This window comes from Teleopsis dalmanni, chromosome 1 (genome assembly GCF_002237135.1).
Source record: "Teleopsis dalmanni isolate 2A chromosome 1, ASM223713v2, whole genome shotgun sequence".
NCBI lineage: Eukaryota > Metazoa > Arthropoda > Insecta > Diptera > Diopsidae > Teleopsis > Teleopsis dalmanni.
Genome location: NC_051846.1, coordinates 98,167,484 through 98,183,416, shown reverse-complemented (window position 1 = coordinate 98,183,416; position 15,933 = coordinate 98,167,484). Strand labels below are relative to the sequence as shown.

The 15,933-nt window shown below is 31.1% G+C and overlaps 1 protein-coding gene across 1 annotated transcript; it reads left to right on the top strand.

The window, feature by feature from the left end:
* The first annotated feature begins 8,944 nt into the window (after window positions 1-8,944).
* LOC119672701 (protein midgut expression 1-like) lies at window positions 8,945-9,991 on the top strand. The gene is made up of 2 exons (XM_038083817.1): window positions 8,945-9,086; window positions 9,647-9,991. The coding sequence occupies exons 1-2, from the start codon at window positions 9,034-9,036 to the stop codon at window positions 9,843-9,845; spliced, it is 252 nt and encodes an 83-aa protein (XP_037939745.1). The 5' UTR covers window positions 8,945-9,033; the 3' UTR covers window positions 9,846-9,991.
* Window positions 9,992-15,933: the final 5,942 nt, after the last annotated feature.

Genomic DNA, 15,933 nt, shown 5'->3' with positions numbered 1-15,933 from the left:
GCTAAAACAAATACAACTAATACGGATACGAAATTGAATACGAGAACCACTGAGCCTGATCAACTCTATTGTTGGAATTGTACTTCAATTAGCGACATTCGTGGAGTAAGAAAACTGCAGTTTAAAACGAAAAATATACAAAGAAATAAGGATGCATCCATATTATATAACGATAAAGAAGTTATAGTGGAATTATGCGAAGTACCTCCGAAGCCGATTTCGATTATGGTGAAGCTTATTACACAAATAGAAAGATTAAATATTTTACAGCTAGCGTTAGCAGATGATGATACTATATTTCAATCCATGGATAAAAATGAATTTAAGACGATGATAAATAAGTTGCAACAAAATAATAAAAGTAAGAATTGTTTAAAAATATTGTTATACAAAAAGCCGGAATACGTGAAAGATACAATACAAATATTTAGATTGATAGAGGAATATCATAATAACCCTCTCAGCGGTCATATGGGAGTTCGTAAAACGATGATAAAACTTAAACAAAGATACACATGGAAGAAAATGAAACAAATGGTATATAAATATATTACCACTTGCGAAAAATGCCAACAAAACAAACAAATCCGTCACAGTCGAGAAGAATTTCAAATAACCACAACCCCTCATACAACTTTCGAAACGGTACAAATCGACACCGTTGGGCCTTTAAGACCAGCGAACGGTTATAGGTATATATTAACTATGCAATGTGAATTAAGTAGATTCATAATTGCATACCCAATGATTAATAAAGATGCTACATCCATAGCCAAAACATTAGTAGAACAACTCATACTAAAGTTCGGTTCCTTTAGGATTCTAAAATCAGACCGAGGTACAGAATTTTTGAATGATTTGTTAGCTAAAGTTACTGATATTATGGGAATTAAACAAATATTTTCAACCCCATATCATCATGAAACACTTGGTACAGTAGAAAGGAACCATAGAGTTCTAAACGAATACCTACTAAACTTTGCTGATGATAACGACTGGAACGTTTGGTTACCGTACTATACTTTTGCGTACAATACTGCCCCCCACTCTGATACAGGTTACACACCACATGAGCTGGTATTTGGTAAGTTACCATCCTTACCAAACGAAAAGATAAATGATACACAAGGTAGATTTAATTTAGATAATTACGCTAACGAACTAAAAGCACGACTCAGGCTATCCTTAGAGAAAGCAAGAAAGTATAGCATAGAAGCAAAAGCTAAACGAAAAGAAATATCTAAAAAAGACAGCTATCCAGCAAAACTGAAAATAGGTGATGAAGTATTAGTAAAAACGCATGGTACACGAAAAGGTACTAGTCCATATTCAGGTCCTTATACAATAACAGGCATAGATAACAGTAATGTAATGGTTAATATAAACAATGAAATAAAAACCTTACATAAGAACAATACAAAATTATTTACAAGAAGATGAATAGAATAGATGAATTTATAATAAATAATAAAGTAGTAATAAAAATTTACTCAAGAGAATAATAAAGACAACCTTATATTAACATTTAAACTCAATTAAGTAAATTAAAGTAAAATACTTTATATTTTAGACTTTTATTTAATCTGTTTGTTTAATAATAACAATTTATATATTACAAAACTATACTTATCTAATTCAGTAATATAATTAAATATGTTAACATTCAAATAAATTAATTACGCTATATATATAATTATAATTAATTAAATAAAGTAAATATATCATATGCCATTATGAAACTTATTAAACAATAATTGTAAAACTCATAGTAATAAAATAATAAATCACAAATGGTCATGAATTAAACTTTATATTCAAAATTTTTCTTTTCGATTATTAAACAATCAAAAATAAAAATTTTTCTTAAAGGGTAAGGGTGTAGTGGCATATTAACCATGACCACACACAATACGTTGTGTGCGATATTTAATGTGTCACATCAAACCGAAACACTCAAATATCAAGCATGACCGAAAAACCTAAATTGTCAAGTATGATATAATTTATGGGTCAGAAATTTGACTCGTAGAATTTTGTCATTTCTTTATGACAAAATATTTGTATGCATATTTAATTGTTCCAATATGCATTTGACAATTTAGATTGCGGCATGCTCAGCACATGAAATTGTGTTAAGTGTTTCACAGATCATATTGCATGCAATTGTGCATGCAATATGATTTACCCTCAATACAGTTGGTCACCAGATGTGTGCCACTGTGAAATAGAATATAACTGACAAATGTAAACTATTATATACGTCTAATTTGGGTTAACCAATTAGACGATAGTAATTTAAGTATTAACCAATAGAATCATTAGATAAGATTCTATTGGAAATTAGTCATAAGAAATTATGTTAGATTTAAGGAAAATATGAAAATAAAAATCAGTCTTATCTTGACGAGCAAAACGAAATGTTGTTTAATTTGTAAATCGGTTTGTGTAACAGTCATAATATCAACACAATAGATACAGTTAATAATGTGGTTCATTTCAATACAATCTTTTAGTTTAGTATATATCGTTGTTTGAGTTTGTGCATAAGGTTTAAAAGATATTTTTAAATTGTCTATTTTTCTTTCGATCATTTTAGTAATTTTAACAGATAGGTTATTGATATATACCATCGATCTTTTAATCGTAGGATTTTGTATACTTTGAGCCTGGTTTTGAGTTCCTGAAAATTGAAAATGCTGATTTACACGAAGTTGGTTAACAATCATTTTGCGAGAATAGTTATTATGAGACAAAATGTTGAAAGCTTTATAAATGTTGGCATCGTAAAATTCTTTGTCACTTATAGAAAATATGCAGAAAAAAGATTGTAAATCACATTAATTTTCTTTTGTCGTGGGTGGTGTGATAGATAGTTAAGAATTTTTCCTGTGGATACAACTTTCTGATATCAGTCAAATATTAGTTCTCGATTATTTTTCTTAGATATTATTAAATCAAGGTAGGGAAGTTTTCCATCGAATCCATGTTCAAAAGTGAATTGTATGCGATTGTGAAATTAATTTAATAATTGTAAAAATTTAAGAATTTTATCTTTTGGCCCAATGGTGAAAATATCGTCAACATATTTTAGAACAATTCTAGGTTTGAATGATAATTAGGAAATTGTGACATCAAAGATTTCATTTGTAACAATGTTGGCGATCGTAGGTGAAATATTTGCGCCCATAGCACATCCATTAAATTGTTTGTATATTAGATTAGATTTTTAAGATGAGTTGGGAACTTGTCACCGCGTCACTGTATCCTTAGAGGATTATTGTGACATACCCACTTCAGTTCCATAGACAAGTAGCAGTTAAGAATGCCAACATATCCTTTGGAGAGATGTTGCGTAATTCCGTTATAAGCGGATAGGCAGTGGATAAGTATCGAAAATCTGTTCTGCTGTTTCCTCTTCTTCGCAACAAAGTCTGCAGCTATCGTGTAATGCCTAGATTTGATAGATGCTTTTTAACTCTGCAATGCCCAGAGAGAAACTCTGTGACAAGTCGGATACCACTTCTGTTCAGCATTAGTAGTTCCCTAGTTTTGGCTTTTGATCGAAACGGCATGGGTTCTTTGGCTTGTCTACAGGCAATTGTATTATCCCAATCAGTCTGAGCTGCTTTTTTCAGCCACTTATTAGGTTTAGATTTGAAAAAGCTCCACGAAGGACCGCAGAATGGTTGTGGCCCATTATAAAATAAGGCCGCCCCTTTTCTCGCTAGTTCATCTGCTTTTCCGTTTCCCTCATCTGTGCCTAGTTCATCTGTGCCCTCGAATCCATATTAAGTGGACCCTGTTCCTTTCAGCAAGGTCTTTGAGAAGTAGAAGGCATTCCCACACTAGTTTTGGGCTTACTCGAGGTAAGTGTAGTGCTAGGAGTGCCGATTTACTTTCAGAAAAGATATATATGTTTTTTCCTGTGAAAGGTTTCCCTTTATATATCCTGAGACATAGTTCAATTGCGTGTACTTCAGCCGGAAAAACTGACTTTTCTTAACTCATATTCGCAAATGTTTCCTCTTTAGGTTTTACTCCGTATACTCCTGCACCCACTCCTTCCATCGTTTTGGAGCCATCCGTGTACCACAGATGATAGTCTCCAGCGAATGAAAGTTTGTTCCGTTCCCATTCATTTCTGTCTGGTATTAGTATTAAGAACTTTTGGTAGAAGTTGAATGTAGGTAAGTAAATGTCACATATGGTGATGTTTAGTCCTTCCTTTCTTTGCATTTCCCTACCTAACAGGGAGTTATCGAGTAATCTTGTTAACTGATTACTAATCAACTGTAGCTTGGTAATAAAAGTCATTGCTTCCTTTTTGACTAGTAGGTGGAGCGGGGAGAGCCCCAATCCAACCTCTAGGGCTGCTGTCGGACTAGTTCTGATCGCACCACTTGTCATTATGCAGGCTAATCCCTGCAGCTTACCAAGCTTGTCTATCACAGTCTTCTGCTGAGCTTTCTTATACCAAATGGATGACCCATAAGTAACAATTGGCCTAGCAATAGATGTGTACATCCAAAGGCTAAGTTTTGCATTAAGGAACCGTGTTTACCAATGAGATTTCTCCTGGTCTATAATGCCTCTCTGGCCCTTCGTATAACGTTATCTACATGAGAAATTTCTCATCCAGAATCATTCCCAGGTACTTTACCTGTGTAACGGCTGATAGCTCTTCTCCATTCAGGAATGGGCTATTTAAAAGTACTCTTTTCCTTTTCTTTGTGAAGACAACCAGACTTGTTTTTTTTGGATTTACATTTAATCCTACTTCTCTGCACCATCTAGCTACAATTGTTCAGGGCTTCCTGGAGTTGATGTGAGATCATGTCTTCATATTTACCCCTGACAAGTATGACTATATCGTCAGCATAGTCTTGTACCTCGAAATGTTTGGCACTGAGTCGATGCAAGAGCTTGACCACTGCAATTGACCACAGAAGTGGGGATAATACACCCCCTTGAGGGCATCCTTTTGCAGTATGTGCTTTTATTTCGGCATTACCCAGAATGGATTTAACCACCTCATTTCTTAGGACATTGCTTATGCATGTGCGTATCGTACCATCGGCTCCTCTATCATGGAGGCATCTTTCGATATTTGAGTGATCAGTATTGTTAGATGCTTCCTCAATATCAAGAAAGCAACCCACCGCAAATTTTTTACAGTCTACAGACTTAGGTATCGTATTAGTAAGACTGAGTAATGCAAAATAAATCCAATTATTTTGTTGGTAGACATACTGGAAGGCGTGAAGTAGATTTATAGATAAATTCTTTTTCCTTATATGCCTTTTCATTATCTTCTCAATAGTTTTTAGAAGAAATAAAGTCAAACTTATAGACCTAAGGAATTTAGGAAGTTCAATAGATTTACCTCCTCCTTTAGGTGTGTATTTAACAGTTGCTTCCTTCCAATTAGTGGGAATGATTCCCATCGCCAACCCAGCTCTAAAGATATTAATTAGGTAGAGCTTAAGGTGCGTGAGTCCCTTTTGTGGGAGTGCAGGAAATAATCCGTCTGCTTCACGGGCTTTGAAAGGAGAAATGGGTTGATCGCTCATTTAATTTCACCTTCAGTGAAGATTTTACGGACAGTCTTCCAGTCATTGTTTCTGGGCCTGTTGGTCATCAGAGAACTGAGCTAGGAGTTTAATTGGTCGTAAATTGTAGATTCCGGAAAGTGTACGTCTGTAAGAAGTATAAGTGACTCTTTGCAGTCATTGATATAAAGACCATCAGGTCTTTTTTGAAGCCCAATGGGATTAGTGTGGCTGAGATGACTCTGTGGATTCTAGCGCTACTCCTTAAGTTTTGATTCTCTGAGCAGAAACTTTCCATGATTCTCTTTTTGCCCTTTTGTAGGCGGCGAGGGCATTTTTATAATTGTCCTATTCACCGTTGGTTTTTGCCTTGTTGAAGTGTCTGCGAGATTTGACTCTTAGCTTGGTTAACGTTCTATTCCACCATGGTACAGTTCTGTTGCCGGTCTTATTTTTCATCGGATTGGCCCCATGGTAGGCCCCGTGCTTAAGGCAGCATCAGCTATTTCTGAATCATAAATGTTGTTTATCGTATGTTTATTATTGCCTAGGTTGGCTTTGAGTTCGTCTGTATATAAATCCCAATCAGTGGCCCTAGGCACCCTATACGATTCCGCTGCTTTCATATTTAGATCAATATCAAATCCTATCTGACGATGATCAGACATGGATGTTTCTGCTAAAACATTTCAGTTTTTGATAAAGTGTTTTATAAATTGTGTGGCTAGGGTGATGTCTAGTACCTCTTTTCTGATTCTGTTTATAAAAGTGGGCATATTGCCGGTATTTAAAATATTTGGGTTGTTATCTGTAATAAATTCAAATAGACACTCAACTCTTTTATAGATATTGGTGCTGCCACAAATCGTGTGGTGTGCATTAGCGTCACTTCCAATGATGAGTTGCTTCTTGCTTTTTACACTGTAGTCCACTAGTCTTTTCAGTGATAGGAAGTCCTGGTCTTGAGAGTCTCCAGGTAGGTAAGATAAGCAAACAATGAGCTCTGTCTTACTTACTGGGGTGTCTACAGAAATAATAGCTGCTACCTGGTCCTTGTTGGTGTGCTGAGAAATAATGAAAGCATTAATATCATCCATTACCACAATACAAGCACGGGGTCAACCATGGCTGGCATGGTCGTACAGTAACTTACATTTTAGTCCCTTTATCTGGTTCTCATATACATATGGCTCCTGGATAAAGGCTAGGTCAATCTTTTCAGATAGAAGTCGCTGTGTTAACACCGCCGTTGTTTGTATATATTAATCTGGTGTTCTAGTTTGCTTTGATCACCTTACTTCTGTGTTCACCTGTTTGATCTGGTCTTGTAGTTTGCTTTGATCATCTTGGTTCTGTATTCACCTGTTCGGGAAAAAATAAAAAAAAAATATGTTTTATTTATTGAATATATATAAAATGGTGCGCAAGCACGTTGACTTAAAACCTCCCTCACGCTCGTAAACATTTATATACATTTTTTGTACTATGTTATACATTTCGACTTAAAACCGCTTTCATGTCAGATATTATTTTGTTTTATTGTTTTGACATATAATACCACTGAATGATCATACAAGAGTCATTGATTTCTTACAAAAATGCAACTTCTTATACACTGATCAGACGAGCTTTTTGTGCAGCGCACATATAAACGTTTTCTTGCTGTTTGGTGGTGGTTTGCTTACTTTCCCGTTTGTTACGTTTCTTGCTTTCGTACTGTTCGAGTTGTGTACTTTGCAAATTTTGTGATCTTTTTGCGGCGAATTCTTTTGACATATGTAATTGTTTGTTTTATGAAATGCGCCGGTATTAGTATTTTTTATCGTATTTTGAATTGTTTATTAATACAATAATAAATAATTTATAAATAAATCTTTATTTATTTATTTAAATAAATTTACGTGGATAAAGAAGATATGCATTTATTACCTCATCGATATATATTTCTCTATTTATTATTAGCAGTTTCAGATTACTTCACGTGTTGCAGTTGCGTGCATGCTGGGGTGGGTCTTAGTAAGTTGCTTATAATTTAATATTAAATAAAAATTAATCAAATATTATTTCAGATATCTGCAACAACTATTATTAAAAATGTACTGTATTATTTGGTTTATATAGGTTGGAAATTAATTAAAATGTTCACCCTCACAATATTAAAGATGTCCATCCTCACAAGTTATTATTAAAGAAGTTCATTATTAAAGTTTTTGATAAGTTTAATATATTTTGAGAAGTTTGAACTTTTAAAGTTAAAAAAGAAATAAAAACACTAAATTTTATTTTATTATTAAAGAAGTTTATTTTTGATTGAATAAAAGTCTGAGGTTCTGTAAGAGTATCCAAAAATATTGCTTTTTATTTTTAAAGAAAATAACTACATTAATATATACATTAATAAATAGAATTATTAACTTAATTTAATTACATAACAATTAAAGTTTTTAAAAATTTAATTTATTTATTAATTTAAATACACATAAATATAATTAAAGCTTTATTTTGCTTTTGTGGTTTGTTTATGATATTCCTCATTTGAATTTATTTTCTCTGATAATATTTTATTTATTTTGTAAATTTCTGTAAACAAAAACATTTCTTGCCTAAATACCTAAACCTTCCTTAAACAAAATAATCCATTTATGTTCCCTGGTTGCTATGTCGGCAGCAAACGGATCGCCAAAACAAACCTTCGGTAACAGATTGATGACGATATATCAAGGTCTGCGAGGAAACCCGATTGTGAGTTTGTCGTAGCTGATGTGTCAAAACTTATATTTAGTTTAAATATAACTTTATTGGTTTATCAAATAAGCCAAAAACACAAAAGCCGTTATTTAACGAATTTTAGATAAAAAACTATTTGATATATTTATTTTTTACATTGTTTTCGCATTAAACGAACTTAAATACTTTTGAATAGATATATATGTATGTATGTCTTAATCAATTGTAACAATTATGCATATATTACTTTCATGGTGAAGTTTCAGCAGTAAAAGAAATTCACCAGGTTACGACTATGTTGACTCATAAAATATTGAAATAATGAGCTTAATCTCTTGATTGGTATGGGTTTCATCAATTAATACGATGAGTTCAAATTTTTATTGGTGTTGATCAGACTATTTTGTTTTAGTAAGCAAGTATTTTATCAGAAATACTTATCATTGTATTGAGATAACATATAATTTAATCAATAATGTTTCACTTTGTAAATATATTTTGTGGTTACTATGTATATACATAAAGTGATTAAACAAATTTACAGAAAATGTGTAAAGATAACGTTACCTAAATTTTTGCAGTTTTAGATTAACCTTTATATTTATGCCAAAGCTCCATATTAATATTATTATTTTGATTTTGAAAAGTTTCAAAAGTATTTTATTACGGACTGTTAAACAGTTTATTTTTATATCTACATATATACTTTATAAAATATTTGTACTTATATATATATACAAGTTCAGATCATACAACAATGTGTAAAGCGTGTTGGGAATGTATAAAATGTCCTGGAAAAGTTTTTTGTTGGTATGAAATAAAAATTTTTATACGATTGTTTTGTTTCTAAACAGGCGTAAAATAAATTAAAATTGTGGATAATTATAATAAATGCATAATTTTAAATTAATTAATTAGTTCTTGAAATTAATGTTAATTGTGCCATATGAAAGTAAAAACTAATACATTGTATTTTTTAATATTAAAGTATATTCGAGCTGATTTAAACAAAATATCTAAACAATATTTTATGTTAAATATATTTTAAAATGGCTAAGTAAAATGCAGCATTGAAAATATTTGAAGTTTAAATATTTTAGTAATTTTAAAATATTATGTATTTATATACATAACAACATAATTTCTAATTAATATGTTTAATATATCGTTTTAGACAGTCTGCAATTAATTGATTATATACATTTTTAATTTTTATAGATTAGCTAATTAAAACACCAAATAAAAATAACATATTTTAAGTTATTTCATTACGAATAAAATTTTTTTCTTTTATGTTATGTGTTCTAATATCCACAGTTTTTATCCTAATTAACAAAGTTAATAATATTTTGGCTTATTTAAAATTTTAGTTGCTGCGAATGTGCGTGTAATATGTTATTGGGATTTATATGTTCTGGCTTAGTTCTTCTTATCATAATTGGTTTAATTGTTTACTTTACTGTTTTCTATAACAAAAATAATGGAGGCGTGGATGACGGAAGTAAAATAGCTGAAAAACTTGTTCAACAAACACCACAAAATTTTCGTGATTATTTCAATATGTCTTAAAGTCAGAATGTTTTAAAAGACAACACAAGATATTGTTAATCTTTATATATATATAAGTATATAGGTAGACAAATCTATAGTCACAAAATGGACAAAAATGTTGTTAAAACTACTTAAAAAAAAAAATAAAATTCCCATATAGTTTACTTATTACGTTATTTTTCGGAATAATTAAAACACATTTTACTTCTTTGTGCAAACATTGTGCAAGACGTTTTAATAATTTTTTTTTAGTTTTTACACATTAATAAATTATATTTGCATAAAAAAACATAATTTAATTTTAGAAAAAACTTGTTTACCGTTAGCGTATTTGCACGTTCTGTTTCAACCCACTAATAGTAGACATGATCTGAAAGTTTCTTTAATACAGAACATTGAAAGTTCATTTTTTGAAACATAAAACTACAAATAGTAAATCATTTAGTAATTTTTTCATCAAAGACTCAACCAATAATAAATAAAGAATTGCTGTGATAATTCTGGTATAATACAAGTGAGTATAAAAAAAAAATTTTGAGAGAAAACGTTGGAGACTTCGTTTATATAAGAGACCTCCAGAAAGTTATAAGCGAGTTGGAAAATGAGAAACATACAGTAAGCGACAAAACTTTACATACACCCCCCATTTCTGATAGCTCGTAAATCCAAAGACAAGATAGAAAAAAGTAATGATACAGTTTCGTTTAGAACTGTTTTTTAATAATAATAAACAAAAGAAAATTCATTCATCAATATAAATTAACAAAGTTATTCGAAAAAAGCCTAAAAAATCATTGACAAAAGTCTACATACACTTCATTGATTGTTACATATAGTCGACAATAATTTAAATGTTAAACGGGAAAGTACCGTTTTTCATATTTCCTGCTTGTGGCATGAGTCATACATTTATATAATGCATTTAGTTATGCTTTGTGAGTGGTATTTAATGACACGATGGGTCGACGAAAATAAATTTCAAGTGATATGGGAAATCTGGTTATTAAGTATAGAAATGAAAAAAAACCTTATGGTAAAAATATCAAAACTAGTAAATTTGACTCGATCAACAGTTCAGACGATAATAAGAAATTATAAAAATACTAAGGAAACTCACACGTAGGGATGTCAGCTTGGTTTTAAAAGAAGTTGACAAAAATTCAAAGGTAAGTGCCTTAAAATTAGTCGAACATATAGCTAGTTCAACTGGGAGGCGTGTCAATCTACGTACAGTGCAAAGAACGTCGAACAGCCACGGTTTTCATGGTAGAATACCACGCAAAGAACCTCTAATTTCTGAAAAAAACCGAAAGCTGCGCTTGGAGTTTGCGAAACAATACAAAGAAAAGGATTTTGATTTCTGGAAACAGGTTTTGTTTACAGGTGAATCCAAATTCAACATATTTGAAAGCGGTGAGAGAGCTAAAGTTTGGAGGAAAGCGAAAACAGCACTGAACCCGAAGCATAAAGGCCAACTGTAAAGCATGGTGGTGGCAGTGTTATGGTAACTGAAGTAGGAAAAATAGCTTTGACGTGGATTGGCATGCTTCCCAGTTGCACTAGCAATGTGTTCGACTAATTTTAAGGCACTTACCTTTGGATTTTTGTCAACTTCTTTTAAAACCAAGCAAAGAACCTTAAGTGAATTAAACCTATTTTGTTCTGTTTGACTTAATTTATTTGAATTATTCACAATATTGCCAAACGACAGTGATGAAGTATGTCCTATCTGAAAGGGTGTGCGGCATTTCTACATTGTTGTTTTTATATAAAATAAATTGAAATATATATGTTTTATTAATAATAACTATACTGCATTAGGCAACAATATATTCACATTACAACATTTAATAATTCATTAATAATATAACATTAAATAAAATAAATTAAATTATTAATTTATATATACATATTTACATAAGTTTAATATTATATCAATATGGAATAAACTTAACTTTTCACAGACTTCTCATAACAGCAAACCAACTTTTTTCAAACAAAAGGGTCTGTACTCAAAACCATACATGTTTACATATGAATGTGCTGCCAACTACTGCGCACAACTAGTGACAGAAATTCGTAGGTGCTACTGCTAAATGGGGTGAAAAGAAATTTGCTGCAAACTTTAGCGCGCAACCAACCGCTTTGGCAAGTCAACATGTTTGATTCATATGCATACATGTTATCGCATGCTCTCACTTTGTAGGGTTAAGTATAAAACAGAAAGTTATTTTGTAAGAGAAAATATAGAGAACAAGTAGAATTTAAATTACGATCTGAGCAAGCTTTGAGTAAAAAGCTTTATTTGTAAGCTCAGATCATTTGAATATAAAAGCAAGAGCATCGCTCACTTTGTTGGATTTTGTCGGCTAAGCGTTTTAAAGTAAATATTGTAATATGTAGAACATTGAAGTTTTCATTTTTAGTTTTAAGTTAGTTTTAAGTTTTCATTCTTTTGTACGGTTTTAAGAGGGTTAGAAGCGAATTCTACCCATTAATAAATTTATCTTTTTTAAAACACATAACCGAACTCGAATGAAATAATTTACAGTCTATTCTATTCTATTTGAGTAGAATAGAATAGACAGTGTTATTATATTTTCCACCATATAAATCTCGATTTCTGATATTATAAGCGAGAGGACACCTACATTATTTTGTTCATTTTTCTGTTGCACACAACAAACGACAGAAATTTTTAAAATCCAACTGCTTAAAGGGGAATGACAAAATATAAATGTTCTGCCATTTGAGTTGCAAACATTAGCACCACCTTATAACTATACCAGCTAAGAGAAAAAAAATTGATTGAGTTTTCATAGACAATTTTATTTAATTGTTTTTGTTTACACTTTATTTATTAAAAATATATATATACATATGTAATAAAAAATATTAATTCTGGATGTAAGGATATGAAATAAATTTATATGTATGTTATATGACATTTTGTAAATTATGTTAAGATGTGCGTCGTACACCTCCGCACCGTAGAGCAGTCATCACTGCTACACAATTGTATCTTTTTGAATCACGAATTAAAATTTTGCAAATTCCTACATCACATGTTTTTACATTAGATGAACCTATAACTCCTTTTAAATTTAGTTCTAAACTGTTTTAATATAAATTTCTACGTGTTGAAAAAATTTCGGAAGAATTTACTTTTGTAAACTTGTTTGAAAAATCGTTTAAAATGTATGAAAACTGATCATTTTTAACAACTTATATTACTCAAAATTATTAATTAGTTTGTTTTGCTCGTGCCAATCTATATCTTATTTAATTAATATCAATTTTTTTTTGCAGAGTGTCTCGGGTGCGGCATGAGTACAATTGTAGTTGTTTGGCAGTAAGCAACGCAGCCCTTATTTATAAATCGCTAATAATATAATTATTACACTTTCCGATTTTAAAAAGAGCTGTAAGTACTGTTAAGTACTGTTAACAATTATTATAAGATGATATAATATTAAATTAACATTATTAATGTTAATCTCTATTAGTTTTTTCTTGCTAGTTATTTTTAGGAGCAAATTGAAAGTGAGCATTTCTAAATTTGCTACTTAAAATGTGAAAGTAGAAAGGCAGAATGGTGTGAAGGAGTTCGGGTGAGTAGGATCCCTCTTACCCGCCTTCGGAATAAAAACCACTTTTGCCCTCCTCCACATAGTCGGTATAAAGCCCAATGCAATACTGGCTCTAGCTATTTTAGATATCGGGCCTAATAGCTGTTCAATTCCTTTTTGGAATAGTGCCGGAAAGACACCATCAATACTTGGAGATAGTGGCTTCAGCGAATTAATCACCTACCTGATTTTAGTGTAACGATTAAAATTTTTATCACCATATAAGTTGATATTGTGTAAACTAATATATTGAAAGAATGTTATATATACCTTGGACTATCCTTTTGGTACAAACTTTATTTAAAATAAAATACATTTAAATTAATTTTCATAAAAAAAGAAAAAAAAACACCCGCACTGAAACACATTTTAGTAAATACGATCAAAACAAAACACAACAATAGAAGAAACGTCAAAACAAAAAAAAAGCTTTTGTACAAAAATGTGGAACTGAAGCAAAGCTTAGGCAAGAACAATTTTCAACTTCCACACAAGTGATAGATGGCAATTCGCCCTAAAGCTGGACTTTCGCTAGATGCATGGCAGAGGGGAACATAATACAAGCTTCGATCAACGGTCGCTGAACTCTAACGCCTTCACAGATGGCACCGTTGATCGTTGACGGTATTAAAGTGCATGTTCCAGGAAGAACTTCTTTTTTTCTTCGGCTTCGACTACGTTTGACTTTGGTTCTTGGACTTAGTGAAAATTCTTTGAGTACAACTACTGTGTTAAAGACTAAGTTACAAAAAAATTTAAGTTTGATATTGAAGTATATAAATAATATTTAAAATTATTTGAAATTTAATTGTATGAAATATAATTTTTGTTGAACGAAAATTCTTGGAGTGCAAATGACATGTTAAAGACTAAGTTATAAAAAAAATCTGAGTGTGAAACGAAAGAATATAAATAATATTAAACGTTGATTGAAATGTAAATTTTATTAAATAGAATTATTTTTTTTGAAACCTAAATTCCTTGATTGCGTGTTGATCTAAGTGAATTTATAAAAAAATTGAAGTATTTGTATATTTGTATTTGTATATTAAAGAATATAATAAATAATAACAAATTGTTTGAATTTTATTATTATAAAATATATCATTAAAATTTATCATTAAAACCTTTTCTCGTTAGAGTGTTTAGACGCTTTTTTATTTGCTCTGCTTTCAAATAGTATAAATAGAGAAAGTGAGGTTCTTTAAATCTAAAATTTGCTTAAAATTCCACTGCTTGGTTGGACCTTGGAAGTGAATTTTGAATTATTTCAGTTTTTAATTTCAATATAAATTAAAAACAACAAACAGATTGCGCCAAACTAAAAAAGGGCAAAATTAGTGTTCAGCATTCTCCTTCTGAGCGTGGAAATTAACAAATTATTGAGGGAGTAAGTATACAAACAAATAAATTTACTAATGTATTGACGTCTTCTTTTGCACGCAAAAGTGATCTTCTCACAGCGCATTCGCAGTCAAAAACTTTTTCATGGAGTTCTGAAATTGGATCTTCACTGCCAAATTCTCCATTAAAAAATGTTGCAAATCAGAATGACAATGAAAAACGTGTAGCAGAGAAAATGTTGCAGAAAAATGTTTGTAATCAAAAATCAATATTGAAGATAAAAATTATTAGCGCAGGTGAAATCAAAAACACGTCTTACCTTAACTAAGCTTTATAAGAGAAGAATTAAAAATACAAAAAGTAAGAAATAAGTTAAACATAAAATGATGGGTTACAATGTAAATAATGCAAAGTTGCATTCCTTAACAAATTCCATCTCAAACCATCAAGATTGTTTAATATATTCATTCCACACGAATGTGTTCGGAACACGTTTATGTTCTTTCCAAACACATTATTATGTCAAACATGACAGTTGTATCGCACCTAAGTTCAGTGTGCTAACGAGTTTTTTTAAGAAAGCATAACAACGCGTGTTTTTCTTGAATTAAAATGTAAAAATGTAAATTTTCTGATATACAAAATAAAAGCCGTCTATGACAATTTCAGAAGTGGGATTAACCTAACAAAACGATAACGATGAGTTTGCGCAGTCTAAAAATAAACGAATTACGGGAAAAATGTAAAAACGCAGAATTGCCAACCAGCGGCAATAAAAAAGATTTAATTCGCCGGTTAGAGAAAAATCATAGTGAAGAAGCATACGTAAGTGCTCACAATGATACAGCCGCGTTAAAGGAGAGAGTTAATTTCTTGGAAAAAACGTTACGTGAACTGCAAACGAGTCAGCAGAATTTCCAGCCACAAAGTATATCTTCTCCAGTATATATGAATGAAAATAAATCTAAGGCAGAATTGAATGTAAGCAACGTCACGACAATGGGAGTGCCGATTCCTAATGTCAATATGCAGGAGCAAAGGCCAATAATGTCAACGTCTGTAAATAATTTTATGCCAATATCGTCGGGTATGAATACATTTCCGGTTAATGCGCAAACCCACTGTATGCAGCA

Coding starts and splice junctions, on each gene's coding strand:
- LOC119672701 (XM_038083817.1), top strand. CDS start 9,034: ATGTGTAAAGCGTGTTGGGAATGTATAAAATGTCCTGGAAAAGTTTTT. Junction 9,087..9,646: donor CCTGGAAAAGTTTTTTGTTG/GTATGAAATAAA, acceptor TTAAAATTTTAG/TTGCTGCGAATGTGCGTGTA.